Consider the following 13,639-nt stretch of genomic DNA (forward strand, 5'->3'; position numbering starts at 1 on the left):
GCAGGTCAGGAAGCAACAGTTAGAACTGGACATGGAACAACAGACTGGTTCCAAATAGGAAAAGGAGTACATCAAGGCTGTATATTGTCACCGTGTTTATTTAACTTATATGCAGAGTACATCATGAGAAATGCTGGGCTGGAAGAAGCACAAGCTGGAATCAAGATTGCTGGGAGAAATATCAATAACCTCAGATATGTAGATGACACCACCCTTATGGCAGACAGTGAAGAAGAACTAAAGAGCCTCCTGATGAAAGTGTAAGAGGAGAGTGAAAAAGTTGGCTTAAAGCTCAACATTCAGAAAACTAAGATCATGGCATCCAGTCCCATCACTTCATGGGAAAAAGATGGGGAAACAGTGGCTGACTTCATCTTTCTGGGCTCCAAAATCACTGCAGATGGTGATTGCAGCCTTGAAATTAAAAGACACTTACTCCTTAGAAGAAAAGGTATGACCAATCTAGACAGCATATTAGAAAGCAGAGACATTACTTTGCCAACAAAGGTCCTTCTAGTCAAGGCTATCATTTTTCCAGTAGTCATGTATGGATGTGAGAGTTGGACTATAAAGAAAGCTGAGCACCGAAGAATTGATGCTTTTGAACTGTGGTGTTGGAGAAGACTCTTGAGAGTCCTTTGGACTGCAAGGAGATCCAGCCAGTCCATTCTAAAGGAGATCAGTCCTGGGTGTTCATTGGAAGGACTGACACTGAAGCTGAAACTCCAATACTTTGGCCACCTAATGTGAAGAGCTGACTCATTTGAAAATACTCTGACAATGGGAATGATTGAGGGCAGTAGGAGAAGGGGACAACAGAGGACGAGTTGGTTGGTTGGCATACCGACTCAATGGGCACGGGTTTGGGTGGACTCCAGGAGTTGGTGATGGACAGGGAGGCCTGGCGTGCTGTGGTTCATGGGGTAGCAGAGAGTTGGACACTGCTGAGTGACTGAACTGAGACTGATACATATATCCACTCTTTTTTAGATTCTTTTCCCTTATCAGTCCTTATGGAGCATTGAGTAGATTTCCCTGTGCCATACATCAAGTATAATAAGAACATACAAGTTCTTATTAGTTATCTATTTTAAATATCATAGTGTGTATACGTCAAGATCCCCATGCCCTTTCTCTGAAAGTAAATTATAAGCTGCAATAATGGAAGAAAATACCTCCAGCTAAGTCTCTCTTTGTTAGAATTTTTTGCTGGACTAGTTTCTATATTTCTACTAGACAAGAAAAAGCCAAAATAAATATATAAATAGACTTTCCCTTCTGAATAACAAATAAGCTAAAGAGTTTTATACTAGGAAGTACTGATAAGTCTAGTTTCTATGCTATTGAACATAATAAAAAAGGTCAATATAACTTCCCCTTAGAACAATTGTCCAGTCATGGCCACAGAGCTTGGCTGTGAACTGTGGACAAAGGCTTTTGTCACCACACCCATGATCCCATGATCATGCCAGCTTCAGACAAAAAACTAGCACCTTTAGCAGAGGGTAGAAATAAATGCAAATAATATCTGAATATTACTTGATGTTGTCTGGGACAGGATAGAAAATAAAAGGATAATAAAAACTTTTTGCCTGAAAACTCTTGATCCCTTCAGAAATGCCTGAGAAGATGTCATATCATTTTCATTTACCTGATCCATGTAACTCATCAAAATAATTCATTCCAAGTCTGTTCATCCCAAAAACTTCAGCAAAATAACAGCTGATGGATTATAAAATGGCAAAGGAAATATAATGTCACAAAGGTAAAGAGAATGGAAGATTGACAAGAAGAAAGAGAATTTGAAATTTTGACAAGAAGGTAAGATTTGGAAAATGGGAAAATCAATAAGTGGGTGGTCACTGAACTAAAAAAATATGAGAAGCACAGGCCTGAGGAAGTGCCTGCTGGGGAGCAACCAAACATGAGCCACACATCCTTAGAAATTTCAGACAGGATACTAGATCAAGGTGGGAGTGGATATGATCCCAAAAATCAGAGGATTGATTTAAAATGTGTATAAGAGCAGTTAAACCTTTATAGGCATTGTCCACCAGCCCAAAAAAATGGCCTTTGACTGCAGACAGTCAGAACAGGCACTTTGAGGATAGCTTGTGGTTATTATTTAGTCCCTAAGTCATATAAGAGGCCACACTAAAAACTAGGGATATTAAGTAAAAGAAGAATCTATGTACTGAAAAGTGAGACAACCACGCGCACCTGGCTGGTAGCCACGTTGCACCATGTCTCAGACAGCAGACTGGAGAACCCCTGCCTAGATTAACTGACAGGTTATGGGCAGTTCTGAGCCAGCTCTGAACCATCTAGTCCCTGTGCTGTGAAGAAGTCCTCCCACCACCATGTCATACACATGGACACAGAACTTCCAATCAGTTCGTTGTTGTTATCCCTGTTTCTTAAGTATGAATAGCTAACCAAGGACCACCAGATGTATGAGACCTGTAACATAAGAACAGAGACAAAGCAAATAAAAAACTGTACACTTGAAGGAGACAGAGACAAGAAGACAGATGAAGAAAATGTAGATGGAAAAAGACATTGCATGCTTAAAATAAGAGCAAGATGTTTCTTAAAAAGATACCTTCAAAGAACAACAAACAATACCTTGAAAGTTGAAAATATGAGAGCAAAAGTTAGAAATGCACTCAAATGTTTGGAAGATAAAAGAAATCTCCCCTGAAAGTAATGAGAAGACAAAGAGATAGAAAATTGGAGAGAAAAGATGAGAAAACTGTAGGTTAACTCAGAGTGTAACAATATTCAGGAATGAATGGAAGTTTTATAAAGAGAAGTGGAGGAGTGAAAGTTCCAAAGCACGTGTGTTCAGTCATGTTGCAAGAATACTGGAGTCGGTCGCCATTCTTCAGTTGGTAAAGAATCTGCCTGCCGGGCAGGAGACCTGGGTTGGATCCCTGGGTCAGGAAGATCCCCTGGAGAAGGAAATGATGATCCACTCTTGTATTTTTGCCTGGAAAATCCCATGGACAGGGGAGCCTGGTGGGCTGCAGTCCATGGGGTCCCAGAGTCAGACACGACCAAGCACACACACCATTCCATAGGGGAATGAAAGTGGGTGGGAGGGGATGTTATCCAAGAAACAATACAAATAATTTTTATAAATGTCCAGATTGAAGGCACCTAGAACAATAAAGGAAAAACACTTATACCAAGGCAATTACCATGAATTCAAACTCTGGAGTTTAAAGGAAAATCCCAATAACTCCAAAGAGAAGAAACTGGTCACAGGGTTTAAAATGGTACAGGATTCTCGAGAAAAACATTGAAAATTATGTTTTCAACATCCCTAGGGAGAAAACCTCAAACCAGGATTTTATACCAGGTAAACTGTCAACCAGGTATGAAAGGAAAATAGGAATATTTTCAGATGTCCAAGGTCTTAAAATTGTTACATCCCTTACACTTTCTCAGCAACCTATTAGATAATGTTTTCCACAAAGAGTAAGAATGAAAAGGAAAGCGGGAGATATGATACCCAGGAAGTAAGTAATTGAATGGAAGAAAGAAGCAAAACAAGTTCCCAAGGAGAATAGTGAGTGAAAATTTCAAGGAAGCAGCCATGCAGCAGACATGGAGAGTTCCTAGTTCAGATTGCAGGTGGAGAATCAACGGTGACAGGGGACGCAGCTCAAAGACAAAAATGAAACCCTCTGATGTGTATGAGTATATTCAGAAGACATCGCCCTACTGGTAGAGAATTTGCTGATGATTCAAGGGAAATGAAAACGAATCAAATATAGAATGAGGGGGATTTCCCTGTTGGTCCTGTGGTTAAGATTCCACCTTCTAATGCAGGGGACACAGGTTCAATCCCTGGTCAGGGAACTAAGATCCCACATGCTGTAAGGCAACTAAGCCCATGGGCCACAACTACTGAACCCATGCACTGCAACTAAGACCTGATGCAACCAAAAATAAGTCAATTAATATTTTTAATATACATAAAATGAGGCAATTATTTAATCTAGGAAAAATTAAAAGTGATGTAAAAAAGGAAAAATAGCATGGTTCAGCTGAAATATAAAAAATATTTACATAGTCACAGGAATAATGACTATGATTTTACAGTAGGAAGGCAATATGCATATTACATAACACTAAAGTATTAAAAACTAAAAGGATAAACATTTACTTAGAAATATGGAAGCAAAGAGCAAGAGCAAAACGAGTTGGGAGTGGCCACCTCTGAGGAGCAGTAACATGAGCAATGTTGAAGGGGTGGAGGACAACACTTTCTCAAAATAATTTTACTTTTTGCAACTTTGTACTCATTAATGTGGTAAAAGTTAAAATAAAAATCAACCTGAAGACTAGTCTATCTCTTGGTGACCTATAATTAAACAAAAACTATAACTGTACAGAATAACTTGTAATTAAACAGAAATAACTGGAAAAAAAATTGTCCCTAGAAAGGAGTAATCCCAAATTTTTCCAGGTCCTAAGAAATTCCATCAATTTCTAACATAATTCCACAATAAGGGAACAGACTGTGTGATCTTAGGCCATGAAATTTTTGCACCTTGTTTGATGTCCCTGGCTACATTCCAGTGTCCCCCAGTTTACAGCCTATGGAAATTTGAATAGAGTTTGTTTCCTACTATTGTGTGGAAACAGTGTCAGACTTTATTTTTCTGGGCTCCAAAATCACTGCGGATGGTGATTACAGCCTTGAAATTAAAAGACGCTTACTCCTTGGAAGGAAAGTTATGACCAACCTAGACAGCATTTTAAAAAGCAGAGACATTACTTTGCCAACAAAGGTCCATCTAGTCAAGGCTATGGTTTTTCCAGTAGTCATGTATGGACGTGAGAGTTGGACTGCAAAGAAAGCTGAGCACCAAAGAATTGATGCTTTTGAACTGTGGTGTTGGAGAAGACTCTTGAGAGTCCCTTGGACTGCAAGGAGATCCAACCAGCCCATCCTAAAGGAGATCAGTCCTGAGTATTCATTGGAAGGACTGATGTTGAAGCTGAAACTCCAATACTTCGGCCACCTCATGGGAAGAGTTGACTCATTGGAAAAGACCCTGCTGCTGGGAGGGATTGGGGGCAGAAGGAGAAGGGGACGACAGAGGATGAGATGACTGGATGGCATCACCGACTCGATGGGCATGAGTTTGAGTAAACTCCGGGAGTTGGTGATGGACAGGAAGGCCTGGCGTGCTGCGATTCCTGGGGTCGCAAAGAGTCGGACCCGACTGAATGAATGAACTGAACTGATTGTGTGAAAATTGTATAAATTTAATTATGTTGAATTGGTTCACTATATCCTTCTACTTCTCTGTATATTCATTCTATTAATTTTTGAGACTTTGATATTGAAACTCCAACAAAAATCTCAATTTATCTACTTAAAAAAATAATTGTAATATATAGTAACCTCATTCTGTATTTTCCAAGTCTCTGATAAATGTGTTATCATAGTTTGATAATTTAAAAAATTAAAATTAAAAAAAGAATCTTCATCAGACTCAACTCTGTCCCAAATCTCTGCTTCATAAATTGACATGTTAAATGGAAGTCAGACAGCCAAGAGCATAGAAGAGGCAAGTACGACAGAATCTGCACCTAAAGTTCTTCTTGTAGTTCTTATGACAGTTCTCTGTGCCTTTAGGAACCATTATTCCTAGAAAGGAAATCCAAGCTTATTTCCTGCAGCTGAAAATTGCACCTAAAAAATCGTCGGAAGCTGCAATACTTACCGGCCCATGAGGAAGTGAGGTAGTGATTGTAAGAAACACCCTAGGCCCATAACCACACATCCAACACCAATCATTATTGGTCTATGCAGTTTTGGTCCAAAATAACTCACGAATATAATCAACAAAAGATTTCCTAGAAAAAAAATTGATGTGAGAAATGAATATTTCAATAATTATGAACAAAGTCTGAATTAACAGCCTCACCCAATCATTAACTATCTAGCATTCATTGTATAATAAATATCTCAAATACTGGAATTGGTGCTAGAGGTGCACAAAATAATAAGTGATTAAAACACAACTCCTGCCATGAAGGAGGGCTCTGTTTTACAATGTGTTTCAACAGAGGTTCTTGACCTACAATCTATAAATCCTGAAATAGTCCATGAATAGAAATCAGGTGTTCCATGAACTTGAGTGACAAAAATAAAATTGCATCTTTATTTTCACTAAATTAACTAAACATTAGTATTTCCTTTGACAATGAAAGCAGATGCAAACTACAGTAGTATTGGAAGCATGTACAATTTTGTCACCAACTATCACCAACAGAAGTTACAGGTATTTGCATATGACATTACAGTTGATGCAGATGCCTCAAAATATTATTGACACTGATGATTACTTCAAAACTGGAGTAGATATTGTTATCTAATGTGTTGGTAAAAAATGCAAATATATTTTATTTTTAATATTTTGATAATTTTATTTCAATATAATTGGCTTCCTTTGTACTCTTGTAATTTTTAATTTATTCAATTAAAATGTTATTCTGAGAACATTTGGCATCAGATTGCCAAAGAGGTCCTTGACACAGAAATATTAATAACCCTAGCCAATTTCATAGTGACTCTCTGTTACCTAAAGGGTAAAAGATAAGTTTTGTAGTGAGCATACAAAGCTCTCCAGTAGCTCATTTCTCACTCCTGCCCATTTCTCCAGATTTATAATCTAGTAATTCCCACCTGAAGCTTGGCCAGTTGATAATATTGGGCTTAATGTTGCTCCACACATGAGCTACCATACTGCTTCATCCTTATGCTGCTTCTTCTACAGGAATTCTCTTCAAACTTATCAACCCTGTTTCTTCATCTGGAAAACCTTGACGTCAAGCGCCTATCTTCCTTAAGGGAGGTTGTGTCCCTTCTCTGTGTTCCTATAGGAACTGTCATATACCTATGTCACCAAACTTACTGCATCAGTTAAATTATTTTGCATCTATGCCCTTCATTAGACTGTGAGCTGGGTTTTCAAAGGGCCTATAGAAGGAGTGACTTCTGGCTCTGCGGCCAGGATCTGTTACATGTGTGATGCTGAATGAGGTCTGACAGGACGGAAGACTAGGAGACAAGATCAAGCATCACTGGTTTCAGTTTTGCCTCTCTCCAATTCTAACTTTTCTGTCAGATACTGATTAAAAGTATTAAAGGCAACTTTCCTCTTAAAGGAAGTAAAACCCACTCTAAAACTAAAGGAGTGGCATTTGTAGTTCCCTGCCACTTTGTTCACAGGAGAAATATTTCCCTTCCTCATTCTTTCTCTCTGGCCTCACATCTTCCCAATCAGCCACAAATATCAGAGCCCAAGAATAGACTTTATGCTTCCCTACAGGCTGTTTCTAAAATAAAGTCAATGAGACACAAAAACTGTTTCTTCTTTCCACTTAGAAAAGAGAATTGTCAACCTCCCAGAAACAACAGGAGAAGAAAAATATTTGCTTTAAAAAAAAAAATTAATTCCCTTTTTCCCCTTGATATCTTCTAAACATGAAGATAAAGCCCTAAAGGTCATTAAATGATAGATTAAATATTAGTACTCTAAACACTCTGCTGCTCATGCTAGCTGACCAAAAGACTGTTAGATTTTTAAAAATTTAACCATTAGAATAAAAAGCCCTGTGATTGGATATGTGGCAATGTTTAAGTGTTATTTGGGGATAATATTTAAATGAATTCTTTCTAAATATATTCCAAAGTGAGCCAGGTTATTTAAGCCATTTTAGAAAATACATGCAGTCAGACTGAATGACGTAAAGCAGAAAATAAGGAAAGTAAAATTCAGACTAGCTCCATAGACAATACACACAAAGAAGCAATGCAAAAATAATTCATTACCAATCTCAAAACTTCCATTAATAAATCCAACTAGAGATGTTGGGATGTTGAATTGTCTTTCTATTTGTGTGAGCATGGTATTCATATAAGATCCGGATAGTGTTTTGGATACAAATGCACATGTTATTGCCAACAGAAACATCTAGGAAGAAAAAAAGTACAAGAAAACATGAAAATTTTATTTTTAAATTGTATATTTGCCACTTGTTGATAAAATATCTTCTACCAAAATACTGGTTGTTTTCAGTTCAAGTAACTCTTATGTTTGAGAGAACCTTTTAAAGTGAACTCTTCTTGTTTTCTATGCTATGTTCTCACTTTAAAAATTCAAAGTTGAACTAATTGATTAGTATATTGAATTTTGTAGGTCATTGGTATCCTCATTATTTTATGGAAATGTCTTATACATACATAGAAACAAGTTATCATTCTAAATAAGACATAGCAAATGATTTAAATAGATTTTCAGCATTACAATGCTATCGTAGAACAAAAGAATACATGCATGTTAATTTTTTTAAAAGAATGTAACATTACACAAAGGCATTATTTCTGTAGCAAATTTGCTTAAGTTCTCTTTTATGCAAAGCTATATGCAATGTATACAGCAGTATTTTGCTATTTACTGCCAGTTAATTTATTTAAAGCAATATTTTAATTATAAACAATAACAGAAATATTTCTGAACTGAACAGATACTTTCTAAGATAAACAAATATGAATACAATATTCCACATATTGAATCACATTTCCTATGTATTAGTATAACTCCAGACAGCTGTCAGGCTGACATAATCCATAACAAAAATCAAGGACAACTTAACAGATAGAATCATTGTGATCAGTAGGAACGAGAATGGTTAAATATGAAAGGTTAACATTTTGATAGTTTTACTAAATCAGAAGGGAAAAGATTTAGATCTTAGAAAGGGATTTGAAAAAGGAGCATTGTATACTGGGTAATCATAAGTTAGGTAGATTAATTACTGCTTCAAAATCAACAAATTATGGATAAATAGGTTTATGTCAACCTGAATGGTGGTCTCCAATCTTATACCACGGGGCTTTTTCCTTGACCTCCTTAAAAGTATTTCCTGATGACACTTCCATCCTGAAAGACCATTCAATTCACTGTCCAGCTAGTACACTCATACACTAAAATCCTTACCCCTCCAATTTCTCAATCTTGAACCAACCCCATAATTTATACACTCCTTTCAAGAGGGAGGGCTCCAACTCAGCCATGTGCTCCTCTTGATCAGAAAATGGTCTCAGCATCTTCACCTTCAAATTTACCTCTCCCTGCCACTCTAATTTTCCTTCCACTTTTAAAAGGATGGATCCCTCCCCCTATATAAGAAAATCTCTCCATCCATGCTCTGGAACCCATTCCTTCCATTGCTGAAATCCTAATTCATCAATTACTAACCCCCTCCTCTATTTTCAACCTCATACTCTTTACTACCTCCCTCTCTACTAACTTATAAATATATGCAAGATATTTCTGTCCTAAAAAATATTCTTTCTGCCCTGGTGCAGGTACTATCAAGCTGTTTGGAAGAACAGTCTAGATTCATTGCCTACACAAACCTTCCCCTCGCCCTTCAGTCTACTACAGTCTGGCTCCTCCTGAAGCTACTCTGTAAAAGGTCATTAACTTCCTGATTTCCACATCCAATGGACACTTCTCGGTCCTCAGCTAACTTGATGACTCAGAGTCATTTAGCATCATCAATCTCTCTTTCCTTCCTAAAATTTCCTCTCCCAATGCATATTTATGTCTCTGCCTACCTGCTAGACTCTGTATTCAGTCATCTCTTCTTTGGCCAACTTCTTCAGGCATTTGTCTCATACCCTCTAGTTTTCGCCTGATATCTTCTTTCTAGTAATTCTCATATTTCTATAGCTTTAACTACCACCCAGATGCCCAAATCTCTCAAATTGATACACAGTTTAGCTTAGACAATTGCAATCATTTTTTTTGTCTCCTCTACGCTTTCCGACTTCCAATCTCCCTTCTACCTGCCACCACCACTAACTTGGAGCATGATAATTATTCATCTAATTAATGAATAAAATTCATAATTAGCATGTGATTCCACTTCAGGAAACTTTTTAGTGGCTTCCAATTAACAAAAACCCCTACTTTTTACATGCAAACAAAGCCTCATTTATATCTCACTATCATCTCCTGCCCCTTGTCGCCAAGCATAATATTCTACTTATAGTTCTTTTAATTCATCATGCTACTTTAAATCTCAGTGACTTTTACATGTGGTCCTCCACTTGTAGTGTTTTCTTCACTTTGTGCATCTGTTAAATGTATGCTCAATATTTAAAATTCACTATACCATTATTTCTATTGTGTAGTCTTCCTTTGTCTTTCTACTTCCCAGGTATCCTCCTTATCTTCCCACTCTGCTGTGTTCCTGCCTCTATTACAGCCCTCAGCACAGTGCACTTTATTATTTTTAAGGGACTTTATTTTTCTATTGGCCATGCCACATGGCACAAGGATCTTAGTCCCCTGCAATGGAAGCCAGAGTCCTAACCACTTAACTTCCAGGGAATTCCCCACAGTACACTTTACTTATGTGTTTGGATGCCTATAACCTCTTATTTCACTATCCTGCGAGCATCTCAATGATAGGAGCCATATATTATTTACCTTTGTATCTTCAGTCTCACAAACAATAGGTTCTCAGTGCAATTTATTGAATAAATGACAGAATCAGTATTCAAAAACATCTTGAAAAAGTAGTCAGATCTGAAAGTAAGCTGACTATAGATGAAATTCAATAGGATTAACTACATCTAAGCCAAAAGTTACCTCACCAATTAATTTGGGGAAATCTGAATATAAATATATGTGGAAAAGACTTGGGAAATTTAAATATCAAGTTCAATATAAGTCAAAATGCATAGTCATATGACTGACTAGATAGCATAGTTATATCTCTAGCTATTTATCCTTTTATAATAAATCCCATTTATAAAAACCATGTCTGGCATCTCCTTGTAAATCTTTGCAGAGCACACTGTAAATACTTTCACATGATTTTATAATTCAGATTTTGTATTTAAAAACAAGCAAAGCCAACCAAGCACAGTACAAATCATATTTTAAAGAATAATTTCTTTTATTTAACATTTTAAGAAAGGAAACTCAATAAATCATGATCCCACTTTCCTTTTCCCGAAACATCTAGGTAGGCTGTCTAACTAGTGGCTATTCCTACCCGTGTCTAGTACAAAATAACCTTGATATTTATAAAGCTAGTCCTATCAGCTTTCAATAATGCCCCAGTTTCAATAATACCTTTGAAGCAAACTTGTTGAAGAGAGTCCTTTATTACTTTCGAAAAATGCTTGCTTAATGAGCAGATTTCTAAGGTCAGAGAATCAGAGCAACCCAGACGACTTATGAAGCAACTGTCTTTTACCTGATAAACTTGTGCTTGCAATACGTGGTTGTCACATTCAGATCAATATCTAATCCTGCCAAACTCCAACGTTATAAAAAATTAAAAGCCAATTGTTAATATATAATTCTTGACTCTTATCCACAAATGCTATTAATAATAACCAGTATTTATTGAAAGCTTACAATATTCCAGTCATTGTTCAGAGCATGTAAAAGGAAAAAAAAATTCTATGAGATAAGAGTAAATTGTCATTATCTCTTTCAGAGGAGAAAACTGGACCACAAAGAGGTGAAGCAACTTATCCAAGGGCAATTGCAAACCAGCAGTTGAACTCAGCACAAATCTAGGAAGCCTGGTCCTCAAGCTTTATTTTTAAACCCTCGGTTTTAGGAGATGGACATCAGAATTAAGGAACAATTTAAGGGGATTTTTAAAATACATAATTAATGTAGCATTTCACGCAAAAGTAGTTTTCTAGCTCTATATCATGATTCTCAACTTTCCTGTATATGTAGATTTTTCCTATACACATATAAAGAGAAAACAAACTTTCAATAGGAAGAAAATTGGTGGCAGTGTCATAGTTTGATAACCACTTACAGGCACTAGCTGTAGAATCAGAACAAGTATCCAGATCTTCTAGTTTATTCAAATTTTGCTTGAAGGCAAAATGGTTTTATGGTTATGCAAAAAGGATTGCTCTGAAATAGTTAAGAATACCCAAAACAGCTAGCAAAATGGGCATTTTTCTTATAGAGAATGACTGGTATGTTGCCAAAGCTTGAAGTAAGCATTTGTTTTAGTGGGTCATTGTGAAGTCATCACTGAATAGAGATTAAAAAAGCTTTTCTGTCCAATGTACTATTTTCCAGGAGAGAGCTCCATACTTCTCTCACCAGAAGGGTGAACGTTAAATAGGCCTTTGATCCAGGAAAGTTCGGAGAAGGCAATGGCACCCCACTCCAGTACTCTTGCCTAGAAAATCCCATGGACGGAGGAGCCTGGTGGGCTGCAGTTCATGGGGTCACTCCAAGTCGGACACGATTGAGTGACTTCACTTTCACTTTTCACTTTCTTGCATTGGAGAAGGAAATGGCAACCCACTCTAGTATTCTTGCCTGGAGAATCCCAGGGACAGCGGAGCCTTGGTGGACTGCCGTCTATGGGGTCTCACAGAGTCGGACACGACTGAAGCGACTTAGCAGCAGTAGCCAGGAAAGTAAATCGTACTGTATTATGTGTGCTTGAAAATGTTTAAGATCCTCATTTAAATCCTTCAAAGCTATTCTGATTAAATTTCCTGAATCAATAATCCTATTTAGACACACTCTCAGTTACAAACCAATTTCATTAAAGCAAGAAATTATCAATATATCAGGTGGTATGATGTTACTATCAGATTAGTGCATGAAGATATAAACAACTTTACAAGATCTAGGTTTAAAAAGAAAATACAGTACATATACATATATCCACACAAAGCAAGTCCATACCTTCAACTTGGAAAGACATCTTATTCTATGAGTTTCCATTCTTTCCTCAGTTTCTCCCATGTTGTTCTTCTGAATAGTCCAAGATATTTATGTTCTCAATCTTGATATTTCTTAATTCTAGTCTTTTAAGAAGACAAAAATCTATTAAATTACTGACAGTCATAAAGCATCATTCTTGTGAAGAAAACGGTGAATCTGAGTAACAGAATCAAGAATCCACTGTGTAACAAAAATACCTAGGAAGCTTCTGATTCAGATCCAGAAAGTAATGACCTTAGAGAAGATTTAGTTGTTAACAAGTTTTCCATTGAAAAAGTTACATCAAATCATTTCAGTTACTCTTTAGTGAGATTAAAGATTAAAATAATTTGTTATGTTCTCCTTGTAAAATAATAATCACATGGTTAAAACAAAACTTTTCACTTCTTTAGCCAAAATAAATAAAACCACAATGAGCTCCCTGGACTTACATGAAAATGCTGCTTTTAGGAACACACGGACTTTGATTTGTGTGCTAAGTATCTGGTTTAGCAAGCCTACAAAGACTCAAAAATCTCGTTTGGCCAGGCTCCCTCTTCAAGTTCTTTGGATTCCAAGACTTCCCTGGAGTCTCAAGACGGGAAACACTTTCTGGGGCACTGCTGATTCACGGAAACCTGGGGAGACATGGAATTTTAATCATGGAAATAGCCTAAGTAAAAACAACAAATAATTCTTTGATCTGGAAAGGAATCTTACAGCTGCCAGTTAAGAAGTGAGGTCTAGGAGAAGACCAAACAAAGGTGGTGATCTATACATATACATATATATTAAATACAGATATATGTGTGTCTAAGTATATATACACAGTATATAGATAGATGCTT

General features: G+C 36.9%; 1 protein-coding gene across 2 annotated transcripts in view; it reads right to left on the reverse strand.

Annotated features, from left to right (window-relative positions):
* The window catches only part of SLCO1A2 (solute carrier organic anion transporter family member 1A2), a 51,159-nt gene extending 37,811 nt beyond the window's left edge, over positions 1-13,348 (reverse strand). The window contains exons 1-4 of one of the 2 annotated variants that reach the window (XM_043882412.1): positions 13,244-13,348; positions 12,774-12,895; positions 7,856-7,997; positions 5,742-5,874 (exon numbers count right to left, since the gene is read on the reverse strand). In XM_043882412.1, the coding sequence (XP_043738347.1) occupies positions 5,742-5,874; positions 7,856-7,997; positions 12,774-12,833 (335 nt within the window). In that variant the 5' untranslated portion in view covers positions 12,834-12,895; positions 13,244-13,348. Of the gene's footprint in view, positions 1-5,741; positions 5,875-7,855; positions 7,998-12,773; positions 12,896-13,009; positions 13,035-13,243 lie in introns of those variants that run through there. The other variant, XM_043882413.1, reaches the window with a different exon arrangement.
* Positions 13,349-13,639: the final 291 nt, after the last annotated feature.

Source organism: Cervus elaphus, chromosome 22, assembly GCF_910594005.1.
Source record: "Cervus elaphus chromosome 22, mCerEla1.1, whole genome shotgun sequence".
Lineage (NCBI taxonomy): Eukaryota > Metazoa > Chordata > Mammalia > Artiodactyla > Cervidae > Cervus > Cervus elaphus.